Here is a 19,271-nt window from a genome sequence, read left to right on the forward strand (position 1 = left end):
GTAGTGATCTGTAAATAAACCCAAATAGCAATACCAAATAACCACTCTAAGCCAGAGTGGTTATTTGGTATTGCTCATATTTTCAAATAATGATGGAGAAAAAGTTGCATTGTGACTACATGTCCATTGAAAAATATATCAATAAAAACTAGACAATTTTTATTAACTAAGCAATGTTTACAACAAGCTTTACTCTTGCAAAAAAAAATATTTAGGTGTAATAGTAAAAGAAATCATACTTAATAAAAGTAAAGATGTTGTCCTACCTTGTTTTAGAATGGTTTTGTTTACAGGGATACCACATCCATGTAATTTTAGGTGGAGGAATACCATACACAGTGCATGTCAGCACTTGTTTGCTGCCTAGTAAATGCAGATTGGGATCAGGGAATGATGACACGGCTTTTTCGTATATCTGTGGTTTCACTGGAAAGGGTAAAAATTGGAAAGCTATTAAAACCAGCTTAAGTCCAACATATTGCATGTTTATAAAAAAACTACATTCTTGCAGTGTGAGTAACAAGAAAAGTCCCCAGGAGTACAAAGGAAAACAACAATCCTAAGTCAGACAAGTGGTTAGTAACACATTTAAGTCATCAGGAGCAAATATGTGGCTGCAGAGGACAGAAACACTTCTAATGAAAACCAGCATCCATCTTCTGGTTCAAAGGTGGGTCTTTCACCCTGCATTTGAGGCTTGAGTTTGGGTCCATGAAGTCAGTTAGAAAATCCGCAATGCCCTGATGTGTGCAAGATTGGTGACAATCCAGCTCAGAGAAAACTGAGCACTTACATGTTCAGGAGAAGCTTGAGAACATGTTGCAAACTTACCATTTACAGTAAGAGTGACTGTAAGATTCTTTGACAAGTTCCACTGTGGAATGCTCAGTATTATGGTGTAGTTTCCAGCATCCTCCTCAGCAACATCCTTGATGACTAACGAATAGTCTTTAACCACGTACCGGGCACATTTCTCAGCAGCAGGTAGCCCATCTTTTAACCTGTTTCATGGAATTCCAGAAATCAGAATTCTGAAAAATATTTCTGCTTAAGCCACCCATGTTACATCATATCCCTCAATCTTTGGGAAGGGATTGGATTTCCAGTATGAGATGCTGTTTTTCACAGGCTTTTCCTTTCCTTTCAAATAAGATTGCTGATATTTGTAAACCACTTAAAAGAATACTATTCTATACATTAAAATTTATAAGAATCTGATTCTTGGGGCTCTATGGTATCTGAGAGTTGCTAAAAATTGCAACTCTGTCTCTGAAGATCCCAGCTGTCCATGGCTGTGACTGCCATTTAGTCTAGAAAACAACCATTTTGGCTAAGGGTTGGTGTCAGAAATAAAGGTTGCATCATCTTGCACTGGCCATTTCTCTATGACCTCAGAATACATCCTGGGACAAAGTATTACAGTACTCCAAGCACAGCTGTGATTTTAGGAAGAGGAAGAGTAAGTAGATTAGATAAGCACTTAAGAATCAGATATCCTGCTATCAAGTGAATGTTTTTAAAGATAACAGAAAATCAATGTAGAAAGTACTAACTGGTGCTCACACACAGACTCCTGAAGCAAAATATTTTTCTTCGAAATCTAAACTACAGTTTAGTAGTGTAAAGCACATTTTGTCAAGCTGAAGAAGGTTAACAAGATGTTAGTAGAAGGGTGCAACACATAATCATTATAATGATGGATTTGATCTAAAAGATTCACAGATTTTAGTAAGTTGTTAGAAAAAACTCTTACTGGTATTAGGCAAGCACTAAAATTTGGTCAAAGGACTTATGGATTTAGGCATTTCACTGTATGTGTATTTTACAGAATCACAAAATAGCTGCAGCTGAAAAAGCCTTTGGAAGTAATTTAGTCTAATGTCCTGTACAAAGCAAGATCAGAAGATTGCCCAAGACCATTTTCAGTATGGTTTTGTGTACCTCCAAGAATGCATACTCCACCACCACTCTGGACTATTTATTCCAATGTTTGACCAACCTCAATTTTAAATTTAAAAAAATATTAAAATTTGTCACAATGTTTGGAGATTTTTTTTTTTTGTTCAGAAGCTTTGGATCTACATGTGTAATCAATAAACCAAAACACTGGAAAAACAGAAAATTATGTATAAATAGCTGGCATCAGTGTCACACTCACCCCTCAGTTTTCCACATGAAGCCATAAGTGTAAAGGTTTTGTAAAACAAGACAACATTTTGGAGCAAAATTAATTCCTGGCTGTAACATGAACTCCCACTATTCATGTATGTATAGTTTGTGTTCTTAATCAGTCTTGTCATAGACCCTTTGTTAAAGTGCAATTAATTGAGCCAGAGCTACTGGTGTTTTAAATTATTTAAACAAAAAAAAATCCTTGATATCATGAATCGATAATATTGTTGCATATGAAAGTGGAATGGATTAATTAAAAAAAAGTCTTCCAAAAATTTCTTAGCACAATTTACACTAAACAAAATGAATGGCCCAGTGAATGCTGTGCTGCAGTAGGTCTACAGCCTGCAGATCACTGCATAATAGTACCAGCTTCCATTTTTTTGTAATAGCGCATGTCTCTATGACTCAAGCCAATAATTTGTTTTAATGAAAGCCTTCTTTCCTTTCTCTTACTGTCTGAAAAGCAAGTTCAGGTTTCATATCTAGGTCTGAGTAAAGCTGGATATAACACTTCAGTCAAAGCTGGTAGAGATATTTAGCCTGTAGAGCAACCATTGATTTCAAGAGGAGACATATCCAACCTATTTAGGATCTCAGCTTTAAACTTTCCATATCTCCTTTCTTGCACTTGTGAAATGGAAGTAATGTTCTCATAACCCCAGGCTAAACTTAAAAAAAATCTGAAACTTAAAAAAAATCCTCCCCAACTCTTTTATAAAAAGAGGTCCAGGATGAATACATGGAAGTAACTGTTGTCCTACCATATAACCTCTGGAGAGGGAAATGCCTTCACTTTCATAGACAAACGATAGGATTTTCTTCCAGCTACAGCCTCCAGCGCAGTTTTTCTTCGACGTTTCAAATTAATAAACATTTTATCTTAAACAAAATAAAAAAGTGCTTTGTATTACTGATTTTCACCCTGTGAAATGAGCAGCTCTACTAAAGGAAATGTGACTCCAAATAAAAATTATCTTTAGTAATTTTGATGCTTCCACATGTTAACAGCAAGAATAGAGCCTAATCTCCTAGAGATCTATAAAATATAAAGGAATACCATAAATATACAAGAAACTGAGAGGCAGTTCCCAGGGCATGAATCTCCTTGGAGAAGATACACTCTAGCCAAATTCACATTGTGTCCAGCCAGAAAAAAAGGCACAAGATATAAAGTGGTCTGTAGCATGTGGGAGACTGAACTGAGGATGATCAGATGACCTTTCCACTCCTGCAGGCCAAGGATCAATGAATGTTCCAAAAGAAAATATTTTTCCAGAGAGGATTTAAGGGACCTTCAGAGAAATAGCAAAGGAAAAGGCAGAAACTTTCTGTATCATTGGTGAACAGCTGTTTCATCAAGAAAACAAATCTTTTTACACTAGAATAATAACAACCTGCTGGAATTTGTTCTTATCCATTAGCTCTGCCCCCTGTCTCCAGCTCTCTGCCAAGTTGATGGCTTTTACAAGAGGCAATAAAATATAAAATTCATACAATAGATTGGAAAATATCTCTTTCTTCCCTGCCAACATGTGCAAAAAAAATATTCAATGTATAAAAAATGTTGAGTGTCCTTTTGATGGTATCTAGGGTGCAATATTTACTCACATTATGAACTGCATAAGGATGATGGACATCCATTAAACAAGCTCAACATTTAATCACACCACATACATTGCAAATAATATGCACAAGACAAATAAGTAGTTTAATTACACAAGTCAAGTGACAAAGATACAGCCCTGATTCTGCAAAACTTTATTCATACAGTCCCTTTCTAATATGGGAATCCTATAGATGGGGCTGCTTATGTGAATGCAGGCTGACTTCAACAGTCCCAGCTTCTCTGACTCTAATTTTAGCCTCCAACTTCTCTGACTTAAATTATAATCTAAACCTCAGTTTCTGAAAGATGCAGTTTATCTGTTTAAGATACAGTAAGTGGTCATCATGATTCACCCTATGTTCCCAGTGCCTTATTCCAGAACTTAGAGAAAATGGGCTGAAATTTCTCCAGAAGAATACCAACACAGAGTGCTTAGTCCACACTTCCAGATAAGAGAGGAAAGATACACTGCTGAAAATATGTAATAAATCCATATTCTGACCTTGAGTCATCTCTTGTAGAGGACACCCACCAGCCACTTGGTCTTTAAAACCAATGGTGCTCCAAAGATCCTGGCTAGTTCTAATTGCAACAGGGTGTCCCAAAGAAGGTCACTTCCCAAAGAGACCCGATGCAAAAAAAGCATACTTTTGAAAGTATACATATTTGTATACATTCGGAATAATACCAGAAATTTCCAGATTTCACAGAAGGCCCAGACAAAACATAGGGAACTTGATCTAGAGTCCTGCTGTAAGACCATATTAATGATTTGCATCTTTTGAATGGTCTACCAGCTACCAGCTCCATGTAGAGTTAGGGTATGTATTTATTGCTTATTTTTTCATAGAAATGCATAGGTACCATAGAAGCAGAAGTGGGATTCTTCTATTTAAATTACGGTCGTACCTTCTTTTCCCCCCCCAAACTAGAATTTGCCTGATTGTATCTGCTAGAACTGACTGAGGACAGAGCCATCACAATATTTAGCAGACAAAAGTGATGAAATTGAACATTAACATGTCTATTGCCAACAGTACCTAACAGCCACGGAGGAAATGGCATGTGTTTTCCCTCCTGGAGTGCCTCCCTCCCTCTTTTCCCTTTTTCTGCCCATGATGGCTTCCACCTTGTGTCACAATGTAAAACCATCACACGGCTGACCTTGGTACAGGAGCACTGAGTGTTCCACAAGTGTGCAGCACTTCTTACCATAAACAATGACTGTTGTGTTGACAGCTTTGATGGAAGGCCCGCTCTTCACGTGGCAGGTGTACTGGCCTTTATCGACGTCCCGCACTCTGTCCACAAGGAGGATGCTGTAAAAAATGTTGGCCTCTGAATTCTTCTGGTCAATGCGCTGCGTTACAGAACCTCTTCTCCTTGTCTATAAAAGCCAAAGAAAAGAACAAGAAAGAGCTGGATAAACCAATTTTCATGAGTATTGAGGTTTTTATTTTCCTGTACTGCCACTATAACTTAATTTAAAAAATCCCAGATGCCTTTGTAGAGCACAGATAAGCAAAGGATGATTAACATTTCCGGAGGGTCAACAATAAAAAATATAAGCAACCTTATAGGGCAATTCATCCTGTGTTCATCCAAGGTATCATGGCATCAAAATTAGTACTTTTCCAAAGGAAGGAAGATCCTCCCTTTTGGGCCTGTCATATCAACATGCCCAGCTCCTCATTGCCATTGTCCAGCACTGCTCCTAAAAATCCCTGAAACCATGATATGAAGAGCAGTGCATAGTTTGGTGCCTGGATTCAATGCCATAGGGAACAGACACACAGAAGAAAAGGACATTTACACAAGGAGGGGAGAATTCTGGAAATGCTACAGACGGAAAAGGGACTAGATTTGGCAAGGGAATAGCAGGGTGGAACTGAAGATAATGTGACTCTGAGGAGTTATTTCCTGCAACTCCCCCTCAGCATTTGGCCTCAAAGTTTATTTAACCCAGGACATTGTTGCTGTCTTATAAACACTGAGCACCCTTCAGTTACCATCTAAATAAAAACAAAGCACAATTTCACAAGTGTGGTGCCCAGATAGGGCTTGGTAGGGCAGCAACGAGTAATATAATATATTTGAAGCATTTCTTGTTGCTAAGTTGTTTATTTCTGAGGTGAAAAAATGCCAGGGAAAATGGCTACAGTAAGCAATAAACAATTGCATTAATCTTCCCTATATAATGCAATCATAATTTCAGCCTGTGATTAGATACAATGAGTGACATAATAAATGATCTTGACTTGAATCACCAGCATAAATCAAACTGACATGAAAGGAATGGGAGTTGTAAACCTTAAGCTAATGTCAAATTTCTTATCAGTTTTACACGGACTCCCTGGCAGTTCTTCTGTAAGTGACAAATATTTATGAGGATGCTCCCAACGTAGGGGGTGGAGAAGCACATTCAAGATCATCCCTGTAGTTGTCAAAACAAGAGGACTGTTCGTGTGACACTTAACAAATGAGATTTTGGCTAGCTAAATCAAAATACCTTTTCCAAACATGCTCAAATTGGGTGCCAGTCTTTGGTATGAATGTGTTGAGAAGAGCCTCACTGAAAACATTTTTGTCACAGGAGAGAGCCCCTGCCTGGGACAGGGTGATAAATTTCTCTTGTTCCATCAGGTTGAAAAGAAGCTCTGAGAGATGAAACAATTCTAGCGTTTGCTCGTGATTATGCAATATAACCAGAGCACATTGTGTAAACATGTTTACTTATGAAATTAAGCATCAGAAGGAAAAAAAAAAGAAACCTTAAGAGACATGTCAGCAAGGGTCAAAATGATGGAATGCAAACAATGGCAAGCATTCCGAAGCAGAATTCCTCCCGGGATGCTAGATGCAGCATGATCTGTGGGAAACCTCTGGTTTCTCCCTTCCAGCCACAGCACTCACCTCTCCAGGGTAAGTCCATGTCATCTGCACTCTGGTGTTCCAGGCTGCAGTGACAGTGCAGTTAATTGCTAGGCTGTCTCCCTTCAGCAGCTTGACGAGGCGTGGGGTGCTTAACTGAACATCAAAAATGGTGTTGGCTGCACGTGGCAAAGAGGGAGAACAATTAGTGATGCCAGCAGGGCAGAGTGCTTTCTGAGAGGCAGGGGGTGGAGAATGCCACCTACTTTCTCTGTGCGTTAGGTACTTGGTGCTGTACGTGTGCCCAGCGACGGTTGTCTCACAGCTCAGGAGCCCGATGAACTTGTAAGTTGCCTTAGGTATTCTGAAGCCTTGCATGCTGTCCCAGATTATTGTCTTGCCATCAGGGATCAGGGTTTCTCGTGGAATCTGGAAGTGCCAAACACACATCAGAAAATCAGCTCATGCTTGTGTCTACTCGCTAATCAAAGCAGCCTAGTAAAAAAGGGATGGGGGAAAAAGCACCCAAAAATATGCCAATCAATGTGAAAAGGATGACATTTAATAATGTGGGTTTTTCAAGTCACATTTTCATCACAAAATAGAGGAAAAACCTGGGTGAAGAATGCGAATGTTGCATTTGTTTCCAGGATTTCATTATTTACAACAGGATGTAATTTATGACACAATGGATTGACACTACCATTAGTTTGAGCAGTTGGGCTGCTATTCTGTTGGCTCCTGGTTGGCAGCTAAAGTACTCATCTCCAGGAACCTTTGCAATTAAGTATCCTGGTTCCAACACAGAGAAACACACTTTTCAATGGAGATGACAAATGGGCTTAATTTGCTGTCATTTTGTGGCTTTAAGAAATTCTTGCCAGGATTCAATCCATGCATGTCATATTTATTTTGCTTAAAAGACTTAAAAAACAAAACAAAACAAAACAAAAATTATTACCATGTGGGATCAAATATTCACTTTGTCAGCAGTACAAGTTGTCTTTTACATTATGATCCTTTGTACTTTAAGCCCATTTTAGTAAGGTATCAAGAAAAACCTGAAGGAGAAAAACCTAACATAGTCTAGATTCAATAGTCTTTGAATCTCAGACAAAACCTCTCATTTTCAGATCATGCTATTTTGTTATACCTTATTGATGGAATAAATGCCACCATTTGGAGAGCACAGGGATCAGACATGAGTACAAAGTCTGGATATTACTCTACTTTGATAACGCCTGTTTTAATGGTAAAAATAAGATATTTTTAATGATGGCACAGAGCAGAGTTTAAATGAATTACGGTCATAAGGTAATATCCCTGGATCAACTAAGCACCTTGCAGCCCATCACTTCCCACTGTGCACCAGTCTCACTGTGTGTCTTCATCTCTTTCTTCCCCTTTATTTGGGCAGAGGACTTATGTGCTGGACAGCCCTTTCCTTCCTACAAGCAAAGCCATCATGGATGGGTGTCAGAGCCCGGGGGAAGCACAAATGAAGTCTGTCTCCTTCCCACGTGGTACAGCTTCTCCCTACAACGTGGCACCTTCGATGCTGCCTGCTCAGCCTGTGCAGAAAGACACCCTCGAGATCACACTCACTCATCTCATGCCACTTCCTCCAAAACAACTAAGTTCACGATGAATCAAATGAGTAATAAATACAGAGCACAAAATGACGTGGTAGAATTCCTTATCTTTACAACAGCTGATAAGATGCTATAATAAGCATGCAAGTCACAGGGAAGTGTGTGTAGCACACACACAAGTAAAGCCCGTTAGGTTACAGCCTGCTGGCTACCATTCAGCAATATCTTGGTCCCTACGAGCTTTGTTGCCATTCCTGTTCTAAACAAAACATATTTTCAGCTTTGGTGTAACTAGTTAATAGTTATGTTTTCATGAGCTTTGATTGGATTTATCATCTTCCTGCTTTGGTGAAAATCAAACTATTTCTGAGCATATTTCTCTACAGGTTTATGTGAAGAAAGTGAAGCCAGAGGCTGAGAACCTTCCTAGGCTGGTATTTCCCACTAAATGCATTCACTGCACATTCATTACTTAATTGATGTATTACTGACTTTGTATTAGCCTTACTCCAGGAATACAAAAGTAACCAAAACACCCAGAAGAGTTCTATTTTGCAACTTGTAATTTTGTGAGGTGTCTGGATATCCACTAGGCTTACTTATCCTGGAGGCAAATCTTTGCCTGTACAGTTTACTCGTCTAACACTTCTCAAAACCACTAGAGCCACATCTTTTTTGTATAATTTTTTTGCATCTCTGAGACTTAGAAGTTACACCAGCCACCTGTGAAAGCATAACACAACACTAAGTTACACGAAAGAAAACTTCAGAAAACAGAAGTCTCTGACTAGTAAAAGACCACTGTGACATAGCTGGTCTCTGACCAAATCTGTTGAAGGGGAAAAACCCAAGATGTTGTAACAAGTCCCTTTTGGAGGGTGGAAATACCAGGACTTTGTCTCAGATGAGAAGATGGATGTAGGCTGGGTGCTCAGCCTACAGCCCTTCATAGCTCTGCCCTCTCTCCCTGCTTGCTTCAGTTTCTTACCCAGCTACTCTCCATGCTGTTCTCTGCCAACCCCACTGGCTCAGATTACCTGTTCCCCACCCTCAGAGAACCACAGCTGTCCTGCTCTGCCCTAAACCAGCTTTCAGACCACCAACTAGAAACATGGTATCGTCATCACCATGCTGATCACTGCATGGATGGTATAAGACAGATGATCCAAGAATAACACAATAATTTAGGTTGGAAGGGACCTCCAGAGGTCATCTGGTCTTGCCCCTATGCAGAGAATGGCCAGTGTAGTTCAAGGCCTTGTCAAAAACCTTGGCCACTTGGTCATCACAGAGAGAGACAGAAAATGTATGAAGAAACACCGTGCTGTAACAGTGAGACTTCCACTGAAGCAGCAAAAGATAAATTCAGCCACAATAATAGCTTTCAGATGGGAACCAACAGTGAGTCAGAGGCATTCAAAGAATCAGCTTGTTGCAACGGCTGCAGTAAACATGGAATTTATTGTCTACATACTAATCTGTGTGAACCCTATCACTGTGGCTCCCAGTGCATTCTTGGCCTTTTACCTTCTTTGTGCTTTGTTTCAAATGCAACTATTTTTGGTATAGGCTGTGCCTCCGTCTTTGCTCAATCTTGCTGAATGTTTTTGGTACCTGGTGGCATTAACACAGCACAGCCACATACTGTGTGTGTACACATGGTCAAGAGTTATAGCCAAGCTGTGGTTCCCCACATCTCCAAAGGCAGATTGTATTGGAAAGAGACAACTAAAAGTTTAATTAAAATGTACATTAGCTTCTCGAATGTTTGGCTTTTCTTTCATGTTTCCCCTTCCACCAATTTGGGAAGGATGAGGTGGCAATATTAAGAATTCAGATTGTCTGCATATGTGATTCACACCATCCCTCGGGTTTTTTTCCACTTTTTATTCCTTGTGCTGAAGCTTATTTACTTCTATTCCTATGAATGGCATTGTTTTTATGATGGAGAATCCAAAAGGATTCTTGGTAAACAGATGGATTAAATCATTGTATCAAAAGGGGATTGTATCAATGGTGATCTCCATTTATCAAGATAAGAACAAATGAAGAGAAGTGAACAGCTTACTTGCAATAAGGTTTATCTTATTTTATGGATCCTGAATGAGGCTGCCAGAATCATGTTGATAGAAATGATGGTTTCAGAGGCTCTGAATATCTAACTATTAAGTATTAGATCAAAACTATTAATGGATTTCACGATTCTTCATATGATCAGGAAAAGGCCATCGACTGCTGCAGATAAAGGTTGAAATTGAAATAGGAATTAAAAGCTTCCTCCCCATTTCCCAGTCCATGTTTTATTAGCTTCTTGATTTTTGAAGACCCCTCTCCTATGCTGTATGTGATTATGATTCTATAAAATACAGTCTGCACAGATGTTCAGCCTGAAAATGAAAGCAACACAATATCTGAAAAGGTTGACTAAGGTAAAGATGAAGTTTGAGTAAAAAAATTGTTTGTAGTTTTGAAGATGGATAATAAACCTTTCCCACATCGGTCCACTAAAACTAAGAAGTAACCCTGCAAAGAAACAAACGCTGGAGGCAGTGCTCATGCAACTGTAGAGATTCCTTCCAGAAGAGAGAGATTATTAAAAATATTTTGTTTTTTTACTTCCTGGCAATATAGAAGGCAGAACCTAATGACACTAAAGCTGGTATTTTCTTTCCAGTTCCAGAGGACTGCTTTATGAGGACACCAAATTCTTCCTTTATCGCTGATGGAAAACACAAAATAGCTCTTGCCATTTCTTCACCAGTAATATGCCTGCAGCTGTGGAATGCATTTAGCACATCTCTTAATTGCTCCATGAGTAAAACCGTGCTGGAATCTTCATATAAGGGTGTCACAGAAGATAAATAAAGTAAGATATGATGTAATGCATTGTAGCTCACATGCTTCAGGAAATTCTAGGATTAATTAGGGAACACATTTCTTTTTCCTGGAATGCAAAACATGTAAGCAACCAATCCTTTCTTTCAAGGCTTGGCTCTACCTCCTCTTTCTCCTTCTGAGAGTATTACATCTGGTTTTGATGGTGTAATGCTGTGCCTTATGCTACAAGCCCAAGCTAAAGGCAAGTTGATATAAAAAAAAAAAAGAGCAGCTACATTTCAATCTTCTACAAATAAGGAGATGATTTTTTTTTATATTGTTTAATAAGAGAAACGTGACAGGAATTTTCTCAGCTAGAAATCTAATATGCTGAGATTTCAGATGTAACACTACAGTGCCCAAATAAATTCCCACTTTACAACACCCTTTCTATGGAATGCTAAGTCTCACTTGCTTTTGATTCTATTGCCACACAACCTTGTGCATTTTCTTGCAAGAGAACTGTGTGTGTGTGTTTGTGTGTGTGTGTACCTATACACATAGGGTAACGTCCTCAGTCAGATCACTTTCTTTTCTTTGCATTTTGTTTTCTTTCATGGGATTTCACAGGTGAAAACAAAGCAGCAAAATCAGTATCTATGTTAGTAAAGCAGCACTTGAAAGAACTGATGATTGGTATAAAGCTCTGCAGTCAAAGAATAATCAAAGACTTATGTTGCACTAGATAAGCACCTTATGGTACTTACGGTATTGTTTGGCAATTGCATGTTATTCTACAAAGAGACAAACCTCCTTTCCTTCTAACAGTGATGAACTTTCATTGCCATATGTACATAGCTCCCTTTATTTAGAAATAAATAAATAAGCCTCCACCTAATTTTTCAGAAAAAAAAAAAAAAGAGGTAACTTTGAAAAAATGCCCCATTCTCTGCCTTAATACCAGGTACTTCACTGCATACATATGGTTTAGTTAGCTGTTCATGTAACTCTTAAGGCACCTAGGAGACAAATATTTTCCCAAAACATAGAAATACCTTTTTTTTTTCTCTAAATCTAGCCCTACCACATCAAATGTTGCAGTTTCTCTGCAAAGTTTCCCCACAAAGAAAAGCCATCCCTTGTCTAAGTGTGCTCACATGTAAAAGGAAGCAGCAAAGTCTCTGGTGGGAGTGAGGTAGGGCAAAGGCTTGCAAAGATCCTTGTACAGCCACAGCAAGTCCCCAGGGACTCACCGGCTGTTCCAGAGGACAGAAGAGGAAAAGGGAGGAAGGGCAGGGGAAGAGGTGGGAGGAAATCTCTTCTCCTAACAAGAAATTCCTTCCTGGGCTTAAGAAACCTTTGCCAGTGAGGATTTAATAAAGTAGTACGAAAAGTTTAAGTTTCTTCAGAAAATTTCCACCCTTTTAGGAGATTTGATGAAGTCCTTCTGTGCGCTGAAAATGAAGCCTCCAGGGTTGAAATATTTCTGAACACACTGACATCCAGAAACACTGCATAAGAAACATTAAATTGTCAAAATATTTCAAAAGCATTACAATAGCTGTAAACAAACAAACAAAAAACATCATCCAAAGTAACACTTTCAGAGCATGCTTGGACAGAGGTACCTTTTTTAAAGTAACAGCAATGTTTGGATCCGTGACTCTGCAGGGAATGATCATTTCTCTTCCTACAGCCATGTTTATTATTTTAGGTATATCACTGTGCATCTCTACAAATGGATTGCTTGTATCTGCAAAAGAAGAAAAAATAAAGGTTAATATGTGAAATCTTAAGGTAGTGCATGGGAATTGTAACACTGCATACAGACTTAAAAAACAGACTAGCCCTGTCTGTAATGAAAGCTGAACAAAGTCCTGAAATGAATCTTCTGTTTACTTTTGTCTAAACATGTTCATCAAACTATTATTAAATATTTGAAGGTATATGTATTATTCAATAAGAGTATCAGTACTTCAAAGCCTTCTTTAAATTTCAGGACAGTTGAAGTCCATTTTTTCCATTACAGCAACACCTCTACTGCTGAGATATGTGCCTCCTATTACATGGCATTTGTATCTTTTTATCACCAGGAAAAGTAAATATATGGGAAGTGAGCTGAAATTCACTTATCAGGAACCCCCTATAAAGTACATCTTCCTGCTGTCTGCAAGGAAATTGATAGGAAAAATTCACACTGACTGCATCAGGAGAAAGGATCTACCATGATTATCCAGACATTTTTTCACCTCCGAAAATACGGACTAGGGAGAGTTAATTCTTCTCCTCCTTCCCACTATCACAATACCTATGTGTCTCTTTTTTATGTGACAAGGTAAATGAAAATGCCAGGAAAACATTAATTCCTCTCGAGTCAAAGCTAAAGCTTGGCAGAGTAATTTACCGTCCCTTGAATAATCCCTTTAACAAAGGGCATTGTCATAAATAGCTTGCGCTGGGAACAGGGAACATTGCTGCTGCTATTGTTTGGGCCACTTAACAAAGAGGGGCTTAAGCCACAGGCTCTGGCTCCAAATCTTCTTTGCAGGTGTTCAGATCTGAAGTTTCAGTTTGACTCACATTGCAGATAGACTACCTAATTCACATAAGGTTTGGTTTTTAACTCCTAAAAAAAGCAGAACATCAAGATCTTAATTCCGTGCTTATCTACAGCTTTAATGTTTTTTCAGGCAAATCCCATTATTTTCACTCAGTCAAAAATCCTAGAAATAACAATGGAAATCTTTCTTGGATAAGAAATTAGTAAAGCTAGCAAGAACCAATCCCTTATAAAACTTCAAACTGCAACACTTGATTTAAGTGTTCTGGCCCCAAACTTCTGCGTGCTGACCTATGTTCACTCAAGTAGTTCTTCAAGTAAGTTACTTTTGCTTGTCTTTCAAAAGTATGATATGCACTTCCCAGGGTCATCAAACTGTTCTGCCCTTAGGATCCTCTTTTCTTACTATATGCAATAATATTTTTGTTTGAGACATCAAACAGGAAGAGAAATGGATTCTGCTCTAATTTATACCAGTGAGAATCCTAAGGCAGAGGATCTCAAATGTAGTCCAGGATACAGAAAATATTTTGCTAAAGTGGTTTAATGAAACTGTTATACAAACTTTCTGAAATGAAAGTATTATTTAATAACAGGTATTAAGCGTCCACTGAGATAGCGAAAGGAACTTATGAGTAATAGAGGATGCATATGTCATAAAAAATGCCCTGAGGACTTGTTAGGCTGACGCTTCCTCTGCAGGACGATTCAAGGAATGACCAAGAATGAACCTGTTTGTAGCACAGGGAAAAGAACCTTTTTTGTTTCAGGGACTGCAGCCACAGAAGAGGTCACCTGCCCCTTAACATCACCAGACAAACCGATTTACTACTCCCCGAAGACTCGTTTGTCTTTGTCACAAAATTAAGAGCTTCTGCCTAAAACCAGCAAGCTTTGCAAAGTGGTTTCCTGTACCATAATCTCCAGATCATTGTAAGTGTGAGGAAGAGCTGTTCTGGGGACTGCCGGTGCTGTCTGCAGACAGTGTCACCGCTGACTGATGCCGGTATCAAGGCAGTGGGGGTTGTGCAGCTCAGACCTCGCAGGATTCCTGCAGGGCCAGGAAACCAGCATAAAAGACCATGTTTTCTTTCTTCTTCTTCAGTGGAAAAGCACGTCCACACCTGAGGAAGCCAACAAAGTGCTGTATGAAAGCGGCCGAAGCACTCTGGTTGCCCTTGGTGGGCTCCGAGGCTCGGTCACGGCTCTCCTGGTACCCTCCCTGCCGTGTGCGCCGAGGCGTCGCCGTGCCCCCGCTATTCGCGTGCAGAGCTCCCATTGACATCACCGGGGACTTCCGCCATGGGCCAGAGGGCAATCGATGGCCCCGAGTGCTCCAAATGTCTTCCTGCTTTTGATTAAAAGAAATACGCATCATGTTTCCTAGCACAGTTTTGTTTTCATAATGAGCATGGAGGCTTTTCCTGGTTCCCTTTGATTTTATTTTCCTTCCATCGTAAAGGCCCTAATGGGATGCTCTCGATGCCTCAAGATCAGGATCTGGTGCAGGCTTTACCAGCCTGGATCAGGCAAAACTGATCACACAGCAGCGCCAGGGCAGCTTACGCTACCTTGGCAGGGTTTGCCCACAGCATGGAATTCTTCTGTCCCCCAAGCAATAGCTCTCCTTGCCTTTTCTTTTCCTCTTTCCTTCCCATCACAACCCCAGCTACTGCCATTAGGTCCAACTACATTTCCACTAAATTTCTTCCTGAGGGGAGGTAAGTGAACCTTCCCCATATAGCTGGTTGGTAGCACATCTGGCGTGACTTAGTTTCCCACCAGCAGTCTTTTGAGCCAGCTTCACCCAATTCTATGTTCAGAAAGCTCTAGATGAGAAAGGACCATCACAGACTGACCTATTTTGAAGACCACATGTAGGTTACACATTCAACTTCATTGGGATTTGGAATGGAAGTTCTAAGGGGTTGACCTTGTTCTCATGAATTATTGATTTGGATTGTTGGTTTATTTTTGTTGGTTTTTTTTAATTCAGAGCTGCCTGTGATGTTAGAAAAATTAAAGGCAGATAGCCAGAATACTTACGTATGTTAAAGGTTACTTTAAAAATCAGTTTAGTGTATTTTTAAATTATACCTAGAATGAATGACTGTGTGCTGGGTTTACTGTGTTCCTTAAAATATCTCTCAGTTACAATCAACATGAAACCACAAAATCACAAAATCCATGAAGGCCATTTGCTATATTGTTATAGAGCATAAATAGCAGCTTTTTTGCTAAGCTGGTTGGCAGCCAGATAAAAACGTGATAAGAGACTTAGCACAAGCAATATTATGTCTGGTATCAGTAACCTGTCTAGGCTATTTATGGGGCTTGCACAAACAACTAAATTAGCCAACACTGAAATGCCAAATTCAGAAACAGTGGAGAGGGCTTTTCTTTCCACAAGCTTCAGCTACTGTTCTTGGGTTTGTTTTGTTTTTAATAATCTGAGCTATGTAAATCAGAGGACTTACACATACATTTGCAAGAAGAAAAGTCTCTGCAGGAAAATCTAAGCTCCTTGAAATCTCTAAAAGCTTATCCTCTGAAGTTCTTCCAAAATACCTGCTTACACTTGGCTCATCCTTAAGATTCTTTTCAGGCTAAAAGAGGTGAAATATTTTCATCACATTCACGTAACACCCATTTCCCTCATGCATGCGAAAAGGACCGCAGTCTTTAGTAAAGAACAGACATGCAGACTTCATTGAAGTTCATGGGCCTATTGCCATATTCCCTTTCCATTGAAGGGATTAAACCTCCTTAACTTCATTTATCCCAGATAAATTATTGGGGTTGTTCAGGAGTAATTCCAAAAGAATCTTGCACACCGAGAGTCATTCCAGCCTCACTTTCACATCTACAATACAGGCATTTCTTACTGAGCTAGGAGCCAAACCACTGGTGTTGTCCCTGCTGAGAAAAGGGGAATTTTGCAATGGGACTCATCTGACCTGTTTTAGACATCTTCTTTACCATGAGATGAATCATGCCCTAGGAAATGTGTCTGTTGAACCGGCTCATATGCCTAATTTCCTTGAAGAAAAAAAAATCTCATTTTGTATGTCTTATTCTAGAAGAAAGGTTGTTCCACTCCTGCCTCTTGTAAACCTGTAAAATAACACTCTTCAATAACAAAGTATGTCTAAACCTTGAAAGAAAACCTGATAAAGTATTCCCCTTCTTTTTTGTTTTTCTTTTTTTAACCTGGACTTCTATGATAATTAATTTATATCTAGACCCCACTCCAACACAAAGAATTTCTAATACAATTGTACAAAAATTTTGAGGCAAGACTGGTTTGTTTTACTTTGAGACTAGTTATACTATGCTATCGTCAACCCAGGACCACGACACAAATAAGACACAGTTAAAAATCTTCAGGAAAAATAGTCATATTAGCCAGGAAATCCACGACAGAGCTATTACTATGTTCAGCAAGCAATCCCTAGAAAGGCTAACGGATACTAGGAATGCTCTTTCAGATGTATCCCTCCGTTGTGGTGGCTCGCCCTGGAAAGGTGCTTGTTTCAGTAGGAGCTGTGAGCCTTGGTGAGGGAGCAGGACCATGGAGGGGTCGGTGCCAAGCACTGGATGCTGCCAAAGTGTCGGCACATGCTCCGCTCCTCACGGTGTCCTGTGATACGGAGCCCGTACACGCAATGACAAAAGTGCGGCAATTATAGGCCATTGACGTCAGCAAGTCCTAGAGGTCTCTGTTTTGTAACAGGAACCTCATTAGAAACTAAAAATGTGTCCGCATACTTGATACAGCTGCAACATAGTTTAATTCCAACGAGTTTCCTCTTCATAACAGAAGCGCTATCATAATGTTGACTCCGACGGTGTAAGCCAAAACCGTACTGCTCATATGTTAAAACTGTGCCAAAAGCAAAGACAAAAAAAGGCATGGAGAGGAAGAGTTTCCCAGGCCTGAGCAGGTTCTTTTATCAATGTGTTATTTGTAAATAATAAGAAAAAAAAGAAAAATAAGAAAATGCTCCCTTTCTGTTAGCTCTCAGGGTGTTTTGTCTTACTGCTTCTTTTACACATTGAATTATTTTGACTCTCATGCTTCTGATTTAAAGAGACCCTTTTGCAGGACTCTTTGGATACCCTCCATGTTCTGCAACAATAGTATCTTTAGGATTTCAGGAGTCAATCCATTCAAGCTAAATCTTAAATAAATGCATGTCAGTTCTGGGTCTGGATCCAGCCATCTGTCAGCAGGAGGACCTCCCAGGAAGGTGCCCAGGAAGTTCTAAAACACTCAGAATCTACAGCATAGAACTACAGTGTTTGAAAATGAGCTCAGAATCCCAGATGTTTTGGGGTTTCAAAGGCTTACATTTTGAACAATTCCCTAATGATAAAGCCCTTCATTTTGGACTGCTGAGCCCAAGACGTACATCAAACCAAATACATACAGCTAGTGGGCACGTTCAACATTCTAGGCATTGGTGAGCACAAGTACTCTCAGGACCTGCACCTTTAATTACACAGCTCTGATTTGCCTCACCTGGCTTAAATCCTCTCAAAGCAAGAATTTATTCTAAGCTTGCTCTCCAGATTTCTTGAAAAGTAGGCGATGAACAGTACATACCAGAAGCTTATTTTATTAGATATCTAATACAGTCTAGAGGTCTGATTTTAAAACATGTCTCATTCTGCAAGGAAAAGTAAGTGACCAGAAGACACACCACTGGATTATGAGAAAAGACAAGGAGAGGAAGAACCCAGACTAGGAAATGGGCTACTGCCTCAGAGCCAAATAGTTTTACTTAGAGAAGAATTCTGTTCTCTGTTGCAGAAGAATTAAGATTTTACTCTTCTATATTACTTGCCAAAAGCGGTCTTCATCACAGAAAATAGCAACACTTCAACTTGAATCACAGTTTGCTTAAATTAATGCAAAAATCTAACTCTAATATATCAATGTAATTGAACTTACAAGCCTTTTCTCATTCATACCATGGGAGCAATTGTTCAAAGGCAAGAAATTATGAGAGTAGAGAATTAAGAATACTACACATTTTTTGAAGACAGTGAATAAGCTCCAGCAATTGAAAAGTGCCTTGGAGATAGTGGCACAAAGCAGACAGAAAGAAAAGCCCTTAGTACTGTCCCCAGGGAAATTTACATAGGATTCAGAACAGCCTGCTGATAATTTGGTGTTTCTTAAATGTCTTTATTCCATCATTATCTCTTTTCAAGCAGAAAATTCCCCATGCCTCACTGCAATGTATGCAGTGAGCGTTCATTGCAAAGCTTTCCTTTTTACTGTTAGGCTGCATTTTCCCTTACAAAACAAAGCTCTGAGCAGTTCTGGGTCCGAGACAGTGGAGAAATTGGCAAAGAGGCTTTGCTTCATTTCAGATTTTTCCCATGGCTCATGGGGAAAGTCAGGCCATCAGTTTTCTTGAGGCAAAGATGAAGACTCTTAAGGGAATTAATTTCCCTTGCTTAATGTCTCAATTCCTGAGCTGTGTGGTGTCAAGAGTTGTGGAGACACTCTGCGCACTCACTCCCCTCTGCAACTCAGTAGTGACCTCTCCAGCTGAAAGACAGGACTAGCTCCTCCAAGGCGAGTCACCAGCCTGCCTCTCCTTGACCCCTAAAGGCAGGACTTCAGAAATGCTTCAAGTCA

The 19,271-nt window shown here is 39.5% G+C and overlaps 1 protein-coding gene across 1 annotated transcript in view; it reads right to left on the reverse strand.

Moving 5' to 3' along the window:
- Positions 1 to 19,271, reverse strand: part of FLT1 (fms related receptor tyrosine kinase 1) — a 108,613-nt gene that overhangs the window by 70,688 nt on the left and 18,654 nt on the right. The window contains exons 4-10 of the mRNA XM_059838805.1: positions 12,690 to 12,814; positions 6,919 to 7,081; positions 6,695 to 6,831; positions 4,994 to 5,168; positions 2,937 to 3,054; positions 832 to 1,001; positions 267 to 426 (exon numbers count right to left, since the gene is read on the reverse strand). Of these exons, the coding sequence (XP_059694788.1) occupies positions 267 to 426; positions 832 to 1,001; positions 2,937 to 3,054; positions 4,994 to 5,168; positions 6,695 to 6,831; positions 6,919 to 7,081; positions 12,690 to 12,814 (1,048 nt within the window). The remainder of the gene's footprint in view (positions 1 to 266; positions 427 to 831; positions 1,002 to 2,936; positions 3,055 to 4,993; positions 5,169 to 6,694; positions 6,832 to 6,918; positions 7,082 to 12,689; positions 12,815 to 19,271) is intronic.

The sequence above is a fragment of the Haemorhous mexicanus genome, chromosome 2 (genome assembly GCF_027477595.1).
Source record: "Haemorhous mexicanus isolate bHaeMex1 chromosome 2, bHaeMex1.pri, whole genome shotgun sequence".
NCBI lineage: Eukaryota > Metazoa > Chordata > Aves > Passeriformes > Fringillidae > Haemorhous > Haemorhous mexicanus.